Source organism: Benincasa hispida, chromosome 1 (genome assembly GCF_009727055.1).
Source record: "Benincasa hispida cultivar B227 chromosome 1, ASM972705v1, whole genome shotgun sequence".
In the NCBI taxonomy this organism is placed as follows: domain Eukaryota; kingdom Viridiplantae; phylum Streptophyta; class Magnoliopsida; order Cucurbitales; family Cucurbitaceae; genus Benincasa; species Benincasa hispida.
Genome location: NC_052349.1, coordinates 37,537,665 through 37,552,765, shown reverse-complemented (window position 1 = coordinate 37,552,765; position 15,101 = coordinate 37,537,665). Strand labels below are relative to the sequence as shown.

Here is a 15,101-nt window from a genome sequence, read left to right as displayed (position 1 = left end):
TTGGGGTTGATGCCCGAAATCTCGTGGGTTCTGTAGTTTGTAATTGTAATGTACAAACATTTTATTTATTTAATAAAATATGAGATGTTTTATTCGACTTTTAGTAGTATTAACCTACAAACCAATAAACTAACATCCAAGGTTATCTTCTGTAACTTAAACATGTATATGGAGACATATAAGTGGATCATGTTTAAGTGATAACCTACTGTAGTAAATGGATAAGGTTGGGTACCTTATTCTGGTGACACTACGAATACGACTCGTTTTGTAGATTTTGCAATTGTTGTAAAATGCTACAAATGATCTGATCCTGATCATTTATGTGGAGACATGTGAACGGGAGTATTCTATACAAAAGGGTTTGTATAAGACCGGACCACGAAATAACTAGTCTCATTATACAACACTGTTCATAATAGAGACTTACATTTCACCAAGATAACCATAAGTGACATGACTTGAATCTTGAGTGAGTTGTGAACTCTTGCATATGAAGGTGGTCCTTTGATTTGTATAGGTGAAAGTGGTCAGATCGCCGATTCAATAAGCCTATCATTTTGGGGATTCGTCTGATTGGGGAGCTAGGAACACAGCTATACAAGCTTTCCCTAACGTCTGGGTAAGTGGATAAATTGCTCCCTTAAGGACTAATTCCAAGGCTTGAATAATGTGGTGCCACACTCTCTCTTGGCCCGAGAGGGGTTTGGTCGTAGTTGGACTATGACTTATTGTTCATTAGAGAGATCAATGGTTCTTAAGGAGTTAGATGTAACTATAGGGATAAAACGGTAATTTTAACCAAGATGTACTTAGGAACAATTTATGAAGGGTCATGGCACTGTAAATTAGTTATATCCAATGGACACAAAAATATATCTGTAGTGCGAAAAGTGCGGCTATTGGTCTTCAGTGGAGTAACCGACAGTTAATGGATGTTGAATATTTTAATTAAAGAAGTTTAATTAATTATTCAAGTATCATTGGAGTTTCAATCTACAGGTCCTAAGGTTCTCTCTATAGCTCAACTAGAATTACTGAAAATTAATTTTAGATTAATTTGAAATGTTCAAATTAAATGAGGGAATTAATTCTATGTGATATAATTAATTTAACTTAATTGTATATGATATAATTAATATATGTATTTGATACATTATAATATAAAGTTTAATTGAGAGAAAATAAATATTTAAATATGATTCAAATATTAATTATATGAATGAGATTCACATAATTAAATTTAGTATAAATGTGATTTATATTGGATATCATACACGTATGAGAGAAATAAAACTATAGGTTATATTGTGTCTGATATATATATATTAATTAATTTAATTTAATTTATTAATTTAATTTTAAATTTCAAAATTAAATGGAGGGAGTTACAACTCTCTCCCCTCAATTTTCTCTCATCAAAACGTGGGAATGGGGGTTACCAGGGAGGTTCTTCTTCTCCAGAGTTTTTATGCAGGAAGTGGTAGATCTCTGTTTTTTCTCTCCCACCGGATACACAAAAAAAAAAAAATCATTCTCATCTCAAAAAAACATTTTTCTTCCCTCTTCCAAAATTTCAGAGCCCATATACTCCTGAGAAATTTTCATCCCAAGAGAATACGGAGGTCTCACTTGTGGTGGTGCTTATTTTGGATCATGATCAAAGAGGAGAAAATTTGTGAAGAAATTGGTTTCTTTAAGGGTATGTATTTCTCCCAACACTTTCTCTTTTTTTTTTTTTAAGAAAAAAAGATGCATGTTGTAATATTTCTTTTTTGATGCATATTGTACGCTCTGTAATTTCATTGTTTTGTAAAAATAAAAATTGGGCCGATCCTCGCTTCCGCTACGGAACTTCACAACTTCTTAAAAAAGAAGCTATCCAAGCGGGATGAAGAACAAAGAGGAATACTCTTGATAATCTTACTATCTTCCAGACAAAAAAAGCTCATTAATCAAAGAGGAATGCCTTATGGTATTGTAAAGGAAGTAAACAAATTTGGTCACTCTAGCCTCCTAGTCTTAATCCTTTTTACATATGCTATCCCGATGTTGCTACTAATAAGATTTTGAACTTGTTGGATATCATAATCTTCTCGTTCATTGTATCTACCATCTGACATAGGTGCAACCTGTTGGGTATTATTAATTAATCAATATATTTTTCATAATATAACCTAAAGGAAAATTTCTGACAAAAAAGCTCATTAATAAAAGTTTGATTCTATTGCTCATCACGGTTAAGACTTACCACTGATGTAATAGATAGAGGTCGTGGTAAAAAGAGAAGTTTGAAAGTAGTTTCTTTAGGGATCCATCGATCATAATAGATATCGATTGATTGGCCATCCTCGATCCTCTATGGACCACCTTTAAGACAAGCTCACGACCCATAAAATACTTTGCCACGTGTAGGAAGGTCGATAACCCAGATCAACATAAAGAAAAAAGGTATTCGGAAAGTACTTAGCCTTTAGTGTTCGAGTCATAAGAGAATATTCTCTATCTAGAAGGCGTCAGGTGTGATTAAGAGATAAAAGCTAAATATTTGCATAGAAAGAAGTAAAATTATGAAGGGAATTAAAAGGAAAACTTGAAAATTTAAACTTTTTTAATCTTAGACAAAACAATGGACAATTACTACCTTCTTTAATATAATCATTTTCTCTACCTTTAATGAAATCGATGTTCTTTAAAAATGTTTTTTCTTTATTTATTAGTTTTCAATTTTGTATCATGGTTTTGTTGAGATGTTTACCCTAAAGCCTTGTAGTTAATAAGTTATTTGAATATGGTTAATTGTCTTATATATGCAATTATCAATTAAGGAAAGCTCCAAGGTTATTTTATGTAACTTGAATAGTATGTGGTAGACATACAGATGGATCATGTTCAAGTAATAACCTAAATGATCTGTAGTATATGGATAAGATTGGGTGTCTTATCCTGGTGACACTACGGATACGACCCACTTTATAAATGTTACAAGAGTTGTAAGTATTACAAACGTTCTTATCCAAATCGTTGGATACATGTAAATGAGTTATCCTATACAAAGAGTTTGTATAAGATCAGATCATAAAATGATTAATCTCTTTTTATAACACCGTTGACTGAAAAGATTAACAATTGACAAAATGATTAATCTCTTATTAAATTTTGAGTGAGTTATGAACTTCTATCTATGAGGACAATTCTTTGATTTGTATGGGTGAAAGTGGCCTAAATCGTCGACTAAATATGCTTACCATTTTGGGGATTTGTCCAAGTAGGAGCTGGGAATATAGCTACACAAGATGGAATTCACTCCTTCCTATCTTTAGGATAAGTAGATATATTGCTTTCTTAATTGCTGACTCCAAGTTTTGAACAATAGGACCCCTTCCTCTCATTAGTCTGAGAGGATTCTGTTTATGGTAGGACCATAAACAGGTTGCTCATTAGAGGATCAATGGGACTTAAGGAGTAAGAGGTAATTATAGGAGTAGAACGGTCATTTGACCCAACTATAGTTACGAACAATTTGTGAATGGTTGACTTACTAATAATTGGTTATATTTATGGACATAGAAATATTCTACAGTGCGAAGAGTGCAATTATGGGTCTTTAATGGAGTGAACTACAATTAATGAATATTGATTAATTTAATTAAAGAGTTTAACTAGTTAATCTCGTATCATTGGAGCTTCTAATCTGTAGTTTCATTAGGTTCTCTTGCTAGCTTACTAAGGATAAAACAAGAATCATTTAACTCTGGATTAAATTAAATTGTTCAAATTGAATAAGGGAATATAAATTAATTGTATGAGGTGCAAGTAATATAATGTATATAAATACATTATAATATAAAGTTAATTTCGAATAAGATTCCAAATTAAACTTTATATTATACGAGAGATATATTTAAATAAGATTTAAATATTAATTATATGAATGAGATTCATATAAAATTATAGATTAAAATTAATATGAATGAGATTCATACTAACTATAGGTTATGAGAGATGATTATATTTAAATATGATTCAAATATAATTTTAGTTAAATGTGTGATATTTAACTTACTGATTCATTAAATTTTAATTAATTATTATTTATTTAGTTATATATTAAATTAAAATTTAATATAAAATAAAGAAATAAGATAATTTCCATGGGGAGTTATCTAATGGTTAGTGGATCTCACCATCATGTTCTTGTCAGAGAATAGCAAAGTAACATTATTGTTAGTTTCTCTTCAGTTGGTTCTTGATCAAGGAAGAGGTTTAGAGTTCGTGAGATGTTGTAAGGGAAGGATTTTTGTTGAAGACGGTCTTCAAAGGTAAGATTACTTTCCCCTTTAAAAGCATGCTTAATTAGAATGTGTTTATACTTCTGTGGTTTTCTGTAAGTTCAAAACGTAAATTAAAAACACGTGTCCACATGCTTCCATTGCGGGATTCGATCCGTTCATTTTTTTTTTTTTTTTTGCGAATGTATTGAATTTTAGGAAAAAGAATAGGATATCACAACCTATGCTCAAAGTACAAACAAACACAACCACAATAGTTAAAAAACCAAGACCAAGAAAACAACTAAATCACCTAAAATTCTTTTGAGTATTTATTCATATTTTTGGGATTTTCTACTGTAAACTCTCTTGATCTTTGCTTAATCTCATTGAACTTTCATGATTGAATTGATGCTTTAGATTAAATGTTCTTTGCTTGCTATGTTTATTTTAGCATTTTGTTTACATCAAAGATAAACACTTAGTGGCATGAGGGAGTGTGTATTCAATTGGTAGGCTACCCCTCTATTTTGATATTCACGAACTAATTATGCAGTAGGGATTGAGCAGTATGGCGACAACAACTAAAAGACCAAAGGTTTCTCCTAAGGAAAACGCCCATCTTTGGCATCTAAGGTTAGGTCACATCAACCTCAATAGGATTGAGCAGTCGGTGAAATGTGGACTTCTAAAGAGTTTAGAAGAAAACTCCTTGTTGGTATGTGAATCATGCCTCGAAGGCAAGATGACCAAACGACTTTTTACTGGAAAAGGTTATAGAGCCAAGGAAGCCTTGGAGCTTGTACATTCTGACCTCTGTGATGCGATGAGTGTTAAGGCTCGAGGTAGGTATGAATATTTCATCTCTTTCATAGATGATTATTCAAGGTACGGGTATCTATACCTAATGCAACGTAAGTTTAAAGCCCTTGACAAGTTCAAGGAGTATAAGGCTAAAGTTGAAAACTTATTAGGTAAGAAGATAAAAACATTACGATCTGATCGTGATGAAAAGTATATGGACCTCCAATTCTAGAACTATATGATAGAACATGGAATTATGTCCCAACTCTTGGCCCCAGGTATACCTCAACAGAATGGTGTATCAGAAAGGAGAAACATAACCTTATTGGACATGATTCGGTCTATGATGAGTTATGCTCATCTTCCAGACTCGTTTTAGGATTTTGCAGTGGAGACTGCATGCTATATTCTGAACAACGTTCCCTCGAAAAGTGTTTCTAAAATATCTTTTGAGTTGTGGAGAGGCTGTAAAGGTAGTTTATGCCACTTCAGGATTTGGGGATGTTTGACCCATGTGCTAATGACTAACCTGAAGAAGTTGGAACCACGTTCGAAAGTTTGCCTCTTTGTACGCTACCTCAGGGAAACGAGGGGTGAATACTTCTATGATCCGAGTGAGAACAAAGTGTTTGTTTCTACAAATGCTATCTGAAGGATCTCATATCTCAGAGTTCCATGAGCGCGTTCAGATCACTCCGATCTTATAGTGACCGAAATACAACAATATACATTCAAAACATACTGTTATGCAAACAAATCTTAATTAATGGCATGCTAAGAACAAGATAAATAACAAGGGAGAGAGTTCCATACCAGTTGAAGATAGCCTTCACACTTCAGAACTCCAACGCAGCGGAAAACCTCCTTGCGATCTACCAATGCCCAGCAGCAGCGTCAACAACAGCAGCATGAACAACCGCACGAACACGAATACCGCGGGGATGACACCCCCACTAAAGAGCCCCGGGTATTCTCGGAGTGAAAACCCAAAGGGTGGTCTTTGGTGAATTTGGTAAAGGAAGGAGAAAACACGAATCGTGTAGGCGATAAGCAAGTAGGAGGGAAAAAGACGCTATCGCATAGCAGAAATGCTTGTCGTTTAGAAGAAGCTACACGATCGTGTAGGATTTACTGAACGGTCGTTTAGGAAAAGGTACACGATCGTTTAGTAAAAACGACACACTATACGATCGTTTAGATAATCTATGCGATCGTGTAGGCGACAGTGTGCGATCGTTTAGGTGTGAGGTAGACGGTCATTTAGGCAGAGAGGAGCATCGTATAGTCTCTCGATTCTTTAAGTGATCGTTTAGCATTCTACCAACGCGCGCCTGCGATTTCTTTTCGGATGAGTGACGGACGACGCAAAAATGAAAACTCTTTTCATTTTTATTTCATCGATTATAATAATCGACTCATTCCCACTAAGCCACGTCCAAATGCAAATTTTGGGATAATTATCATATAATTAACCAACTAAAATATTAATAAATATAATCATATTATATTTTTATCCTATAGTTTAATGTCACATATCTACTATAGTATTTTCTCCTCTACTTGATATAAATCATATTTATATCTAATTTCCTCCAAAATAATGTATCTCATACATTTAGTGAATTATATAATATATAATTAATCAGTCCAATTATATCATATATAATCGAACTTTCTCTTGTCAATTTGAACATTTCAAATTAACCCAAACACTAGTTTTTGACTTTATCCAAGCTACCCAAGGGACCTAATGGACCTATGGCTTGAAGCTCCAACGGTCCGTGAATAACTGACTAAACTCTTTAGCCACGAGATCCACCATCCATTAACTGTCAGGCATTCCACTAAAGACCAACAGCTGAACTCTTCTTACCACATATATATTTCTACGTCCATTGGATATAACCAATCATGAGTACGATGATCCTTCACATATGCTCGTAAGTACTGCTGGACCAAATTACCGTTTTCCCCCTGTAGTTACATCTCACTCTTTAAGTACCACTGATTCCTCTAATGAACAATACAACATAGTCCAACTATATGTAAACACCTCTCAGGCCAAGAGAAGGTGTGTGGCGCAACATCGTTCAAGCCCTAGAATCAACCTTTAAGGGAGCTATCTATCTACTTACCCCTGCCTCGGGGAAGGAGTGAATTCCATCTTGTGTAGCTGAGTTCCCAGCTCCTAAATCAGGCGAATCCCCAAAATGGTAGGTTTGAATCGGTAAACTGGTCACTCGCACCTATACAAATCAAAGGACCGCCCTCAATGACAGGAGATCCCAACTCACTCAGGATTGAGGTCATGTTACCTATGGTCATCCTAGTGAAGTGAAGTCTCTGTCATGAATGGTGTTATGTAACAAGATGTTAACACTTCGTGGTCAAGTCTTATACAAACTCTTTGTATAGGACGCCCCCGCTCGCATGTCCCCAACACGAATGATCAGGATCAGACCATCTGTGACAAGTCACAACACTTGTGACACCATTTCCACAAGGGCCACATCCGTAGCGTACCAGGATAAGGTTTCCCTCCTATATCCATATACTACAGACCATTTTGGTTATCACTCAAGACATGATCCACTTGTACGTCACCACATACATGCTTGAGTCACATACAGATAACCAAGGATTTTATGTTTATTGGTTTTTGGTAAAGCAAATAAAACAAGTAACTGAGCAAAAATACAAGATGTGAAGTAAATATCATATATTAATAACACAAGCGTTCGTACATACCGTTTACAAACTACAGGACACAAGACTTTAGGGCATCAACCCCAACACTATCTTCTTGAAAGAAGACCACATTTGGGATCATAAACCATGAAGTAAGCTTATTTTACATGAGACTTCTAGTGAGACTACTGAGGGTTTAACAAAAGTTGTTGAACAGACTGACAGATTAACAAGAGTTGTTGAGGTTGGTACATCTACTTAACCATCTCAAGAGTTAAGACTGCCTTGACATAGTGGGAGAGTTATGAACCCACCAGATCGCTACATGGGTTTGACTGAAGCCCAGAACGTTATTTCTAATGATGGGGTCGAGGATCCATTGTCTTATAAGCAAGCAATAGAGGATGTTAACAAGGATGAGTGGATTAAGGCCATGAACCAAGAAATGGAGTCTATGTACTTCAATAAAGTCTGGGAGCTTGTGGATCAGCCTGATGGGGTAAAACCTATAGGGTGTAAGTGGGTCTACAAGTGAAAATAAGGTATATATGGAAAGGTGCAAACCTTTAAGGCTAGACTCGTGGCAAAAAGTTATACCCAGTTTAAGGGATCTATCAGGATACTCTTGTCCATAATCAATGGCAAATGGACGTCAAGACTGCCTTTCTTAATGGTAATCTTGAGGAGACCATCTACATGGCTCAACCAGAGGGATTCATTGTTCCAGATCAAGAGCAAAGAGTTGGCAAGCTAAACAGGTCCATTTATGGGCTGAAACAAGCGTCTAGATTGTGGAACATTAGGTTTGACAGTGCGGTCAAATCGTTTAGTTTTGATTAGAATGTTGATGAGTCTTGTGTTATCAACAACTCAGTAGCTTTCCTGGTACTGTATGTGGATGATATCCTACTCATTGGGAATGATGTAGGGTTTCTAACTGACATTAAGAAGTGGCTAGCTGTCCAATTCCAAATGAAAGATGTAAGTGAGGCGCAGTATGTTCTAGGGATCCAGATGTTGATCAGGTACAGGATGTAAGTTATAAATAATAATATATTTCATGAGATGAAATTTTAAAAGTAGGTTATAAATATAATATGGTAATTTGGTTATCATATATATTTATAATAATATTAATTATTGGATAATTATCTCTTTTTCTCTAATAACTAATTGTGAGGGAGATTATTGGTGGTTTTATGGTAACCGTGAGTTAAAAGAAAAAATGTTTTTCTTAATTTTAGAAGAGTTGCTTAATTCGGAAAGGAACTCACGGAATGCTGTCAAGTAAAATCGTTTCACTAAACGATAGCTAGTAGAGAGACTAAACGATCGTGGAGTGTTACTATGTGATAGTTCACTTAGCTGGTCATAGTTAAACGAGTGCAGGGCATTATCTATACGATAGGCTGCCTTCTTCTACACGATTGAGCATTCGTCTATACGATAGACACTTCTCACTTCTCATCTCCCACTTGTCCAATCGTCTACATGATTGTTGTTCCTCCATTCTCGTCCTCTAACCAAGTTCATACAGAGCCCACCCTTCTAGATTCTCACACCGAGAATACCAAGGTAACCATTGGGGTGGTATCCTCACTCAACTCGACTGAGTTCGAAGTTTTTGGATGCCATTCGTTGTGTGTTCGCACTGTTCGTATGGTGGTTGCTATTGATCATACTGTGTTGCGTTCATTGTGTTCGAGCGTTCGTGTCTTGCTGTCTTGGAGACTGATCGAGCATTCATGATCGAGGGAGTTTGAAGCATGAGTCGTTAAAGGTATGATACTCTATCCTTTGATCTTATCTGAAAGCATGCTATAATTTCATATTGTGCATGACCTGTTAATTTCCGTTTCTTGACTGTAATTGTGTATGTTCAATATCGAATAGAATTTGGAACGATCATTCTGCTGCTCATAGAAATCCTCATGTCTGATTTCCTTCAGGAACAAGTTCCATGCACCTACTAATAAATAGCTATCTGTAAAACTTACTTAAAGTAGGTCCAACTTAACAACTCCTCTAAGCTTAAATTGGACGCTATTTAACAGTAGAAGATCCCAGTTAAGTTCAACGCATATGTAGCAACCCTTCCAAGCTGCATCAAAACATTAAAAGCTTTGCTGCAGAAAAGAGTTAAAAAAAAAATCATAATCACATTCATATGAAATTTAACAATTTCAATAGAATATCGCTACTACCAAGTAAGAATATCATATTTTTCACAAAAGGACTTGAGTAAACAACAAAGTACCTTCTTGAGTTGGTTTTAGTAACTCACTTCTTCCCAACCCTAAAAGAATAGCAATTGTAAGCATTACAAAGTACTTCTTGAACTAAGACGTATGCATCCCATGTGCTGCAGCATAATGACTCTCTCATGATTGTATTCCATGCTTGATTATGACATCCCGTTCTTCCTCAAGTATATTGAAAAGTGTTAAAACAGTAACTATTTAAAGTGAAACCGACATTTTATCTTACTTTTATCTCTCAACAAAATTGTAGACATCCTATATATAAAAGATCTAAAAGAGAGAGATAAAAAAAGAGAGAAATCAATGAGTTAGAAGAATTTATCTGTAATGTTTTTACCTTTCTACTTCGCAAGAAATCTCAGCTCTTTTCGTGGACGTAGGCACCTCTTGCCAAACCATGTTAAAATATTGTTGTCTACTTCTCATCCCTTACCTTGCATGCGTAAATCTGCATTATAAGTCTTTCTATCTTTTAAAAAAATTGTCATTATTGCTAAGCATTGAGAGTTCTCAACCTTTCTCTTCCTTCTTTGTACAAAATAATTTCATTTTTCCTCAGCATTCAAACATAAGATAGAATCACCAGCAAGTAAATCAATTATGATCTCAATATCTTCTTTTCATTTAATAAGAAACTACGCACAATATTAATAATACTTTAAAATATAAAGAGAGTGATAAAGCATCAATCTGAAAGAGGTCAAGGGAACTACTGAAAAGATGGAAGCCTAAAAAATAGTTTTAAAAAAATGAGTGGTGTTTGTATTTATGGTTTCTATGGAGCTACATTAATTCCTCCCATTAAAAGAAAAAAGTATCCCATATAAAAATTTTATGGAAAGAGAACTCCCAAGAGATGATTGTAATTGTAGTCTCGAAAAAAAACACTGATAAAGAATTGTAACAAAAAAAAATGTTGTGAGGTATGCTAGATTAGGCCCAGGAACATAAGTCAAAATAATATTCATAACATGAAATGAGCAACAGAAGCAAGATTAGAATAATAAAGCCTTCTTCAACCTCAGGCTTTAAATTGGGATAACTTGTTTGACGTCGTGACATGTTAAAAACCTATTTGTGAAATCAATAAAAAAGAAAACATAAAAAGTACGAAGCAAATAAACGACCTTTAAGCCTAAGCCATGCGTGCATCATCTTGTGACCCAGGATAGATCTTGTCAATAACCTGAAATGAAGAAGTTACTTCACGGTCCTTCTGAAGAACATAATACACATAAAAATGTGTACTTGGATACTTTGATAAGGAAACCATACCTAGGAAGGCCATATAAAACGAGAATAACAGTAACTTCATATCGACGGATTAATCTATAAGGCTCTATAAACATGTCGACTATACGGTAGCCTGCGCCAATCCTCGGCCTCTTTGAGATTTGCAGAATTTGTTGAGAATATAATAACATACCACATTGAACAAATTAAATTTGTGTAACTAGAAATTGAGAAATATCTAAGAGAGGGGAAATGTCATACGGTAGCAACAGTTTGCTCTTCTGATAAGCAGAGTCCTCTAGTTTCCGACAAGTGATGATGACCCTGTTAACCACAAGCAAAAAGAAAAAAATCAAATGAGTTCTTGATAAGGACGACGATGACATGCATTGCATAACACAAACAAGGTCCATTAGCTCTTACATTCTTTTCTCCTTCCATGGCCACATTAAGCACTAGCCTCTCAACCAACAACATGGGAACTTGTTGTTCCATTTTCATATTCAAACTCTCTTAAAATTCTTAAATTTTGAGGTATAATGGTTGACATTCATGAGTATTCATGATTGCTGAGTCCAAACACTCTAAAAAGAGCTTCTGTCCATCATCAAGCAAAAGATAACTAGTGTCTCTTGGCTGCATCATTTAAAAAGTTAGTTCTGAGTCCAACTACAACCAACTGATGTATGGAAAGCAATGATCAAAAAATTGTTTCACATCGAGTTTAAACCAAGATGACAAGAGCCATTTTCTAAAGATATCGTTTCTTCCTAATATGCACATGTGACCGGTTGAAGGGGATATGGTAAACATAATGAGACAAAAAGTAATTTCGAAAAGTACCTCCATTGTTACACAGCTACAACATCTCGGAGTTCCATCCTTTTCAATTCAATAGCTGTTGGAGGGTTGTCGTTGCTATTTGAGTACACAAAGACTTGAGCCTGTCGCATGACATCGTTCGAACCAGCCTAGCATAGATTCAAGCATAGCTTAACTAAAATAAACATGATCGGAAGAGTGCAGAACGATCGTCTAGCAGCATTGAATAAAAGCCAAAAACAAGAATGAAGAGAAAACAACATTTGAAATTTTGAAAGTTAATCATTCGTACCAATATGTAGTCTTTTATATGAAATTCAACTTTCTACATACATTCAAGTCCAAATCTACAAAATCATTTATATCAGGGAATGAGAGTACCTGCAAGGAGAATATATCAAAAGTGTTTTGCCCATCACTCAACATTACTGCAACAAGGAAGATAACCTTCGCAATTTTGAAATGAAATAATTCCATTGCATAGAGATACAAGCACCACCAAAATCAAGCCCAACTAGGATAACCTGCATAAGTTAAGAAGATAAAAGAAATAAAGCTTCGAGGGAGTCAAGTGCAAAATACAATACCTTAATAAAAAAATAGACAATCGAAATAGAAAAACATATCTCAATAACATTTTTGTTAAATCACCACTAAACCCCAGCGTTCGTCCAAAAATTAGGCTCAAGTAATTTTAATACTCTCCGTGAATTTTCAACACCCATAAGCACACATATGTATGAATACCAATGCCTACAGAACATAAATCTATATATGGACATATATACTTGAATGTGTATATATATATATAGATAGTAAATTGGGTTAAAAGGATGGAAACCTTTTCGCCAGTAGGAAGCTTTTCAAGAACATCCGTGAGCGGTTGCACATATTGCGAGAGATCTGTGATGCTGTTTGGATCAAATGAATGAATTCCTGAACCAGTTAAGTCTATCATCGTAGCTCTGTAGCCTGCTTCTTCAAGAAGAGCAATAGTTTTATACCAATACCAAGCACCAAAACCCCCTCCATGGACAAGAACAAAGTGATTTGTTTCCAAGTTATCTAGCTTTATGTCCTGTCAATTTGAAACTTATTAGAACCATAAATGCTTTTGGCAGGAAACTCAGAAAATAACCTTTTGGAATAATATGTGAAAAAGACAAATAATCAGCAAAAACTCTATTGATAATTTGAACAATCCAATTAGTTTGTTTAGAAACTTGACATAGAAGTTCATCTATACAAATGCTATTGTTTCCTATGTCCTTTTATATTAGTGCACTCATTCTGATTCTAAATTGAAATCGTAAGAATTAGACGCATACAAATATATAATTAATTCATCATGTATAATTTGAAAGAGGAAAATGAAGCAGTTAGTAAACAAAAATTAAGACTATCATTCTTTCCCCCCTGTTAGCCAAAATTAATTTTCAACTATCCTCCTTGTAGTTTAAATAAGTCTAAATTTAACATACAATTACAATGAAGTTGTTCATTAAATACAGGATGGGAAAACGATAATTCACTTCACCGTACTTTGAATGATTAGAATCTTTAAAAGCTCTCATTAGGGTCCAATTGATTAAACTTCCCGTTAAAATTGGTCCAAAACTGATCCAGAAATAATCCAGTTCCCACACAGACAAAATTAAAATTCCTTTCACACAATGCACACACAATCCACAACACAAAAATTTTCAATCAACACTCATCCGTAACAGTTAAACATCGAATCCCCGATCATCCATACCAATCATAGTCACACAATCAAATATAAAACTCAATGAACCTGATTAACAAGTTACTGAGGTTGAAGGAGAGGGTCGGTGAGGGCGCGAGCTCGAGAACTCGAACTCCCCGTCAAGGCGTTCCGATTCTTCTTATTGGAGGTCGGCTGCCGGGTTGAAGGAGGGGATCGATGATTGATGCTTGGTCGGGTTGTGGGTTTCGCGTGGAAGGATGAAAGGAGTCGCGTTGGAAAGGTTTCACGTGGGTTGTGGGTGAGTGGAAGTATGAGAATGAAAGGAAAAAGAAAATTGGGGGGGGGGGGAATTGGTTTTGTTTTGTCTTTGTTTTTGTTTTTTTTTTTTGAAAATGGATCTTTAATGTCGGTTTTAAACTGACATTAAAGATTCACTTTTTTTAAAAAACAAAACTGACATTATACATTCGATTTAATTTTATCCAACTGACATTAAAGTCCAAAATTCTTGTAGTGTAAACATTAATTAAATGTCACAATTCAACAATATTCAATCAAACATATATAAAAGAAACATAATAGAAATCATTCATAATAATAATCAAATTTAAACATTCAACACATCGGAATTCAAGAAAACAATTCAATAGATAATTATTTTATAAAAGTCAAATACAACAATAAACCATTGATCACATATATATTATAATCAATTGGCAACATACAGTGGAAATTACTTATGAGTAGTCATACAACTATACAATTAAACAACACGATTATAAAACACACAAATCAGTAACTTATGATAGAATCCACTTACCTCAAGCTTGAAATCCAAATCATCTGTAAGATTCCTATATAACATCTATCATGATTTCAATTAGTTTTTTACAAATTAAATTTTAGTTTCCTAAAGGAAGCTCATTAGCTAGTTAAATACACTAAGTTGTTTAGCTAACCTATACTACATATTAATTATCATAGTTATCATTACTAATAAAATTATTACATAAATCTCATAACTTAATCTTTTTAGTGATCTTATTATTCTTTAACTTATACCTAAAAATACATGAAAATTATTTGTAAATATTAAACTTAATGAAAGAAATTGAAAACTCGAGTAATAGTGTTTTTACCAAAATTTAACCCTATGAAAAATAGATCATAAAAAATTAATTTTAATGTCTTAAACATACTTTTTGGCTAACTCTAAGCTATTAGTCATGATTTCAAAGTTTTATAGCCAACCTATTTTAATTTTGATATTAAACAAGCAAAACTATAAAGATCGCATAAATCAAGAAAACACAA

General features: G+C 34.3%; 1 protein-coding gene across 1 annotated transcript; it reads right to left on the bottom strand.

Annotated features, from left to right (window-relative positions):
- Positions 1–12,108: 12,108 nt before the first annotated feature.
- Positions 12,109–14,652, bottom strand: LOC120077216 (putative methylesterase 11, chloroplastic). The gene is made up of 4 exons (XM_039031121.1): positions 14,608–14,652; positions 12,921–13,157; positions 12,413–12,460; positions 12,109–12,228 (listed from the first exon to the last, which is right to left on the bottom strand). The coding sequence occupies exons 1-4, from the start codon at positions 14,650–14,652 to the stop codon at positions 12,109–12,111; spliced, it is 450 nt and encodes a 149-aa protein (XP_038887049.1).
- Between the last annotated feature and the right edge of the window lie 449 nt (positions 14,653–15,101).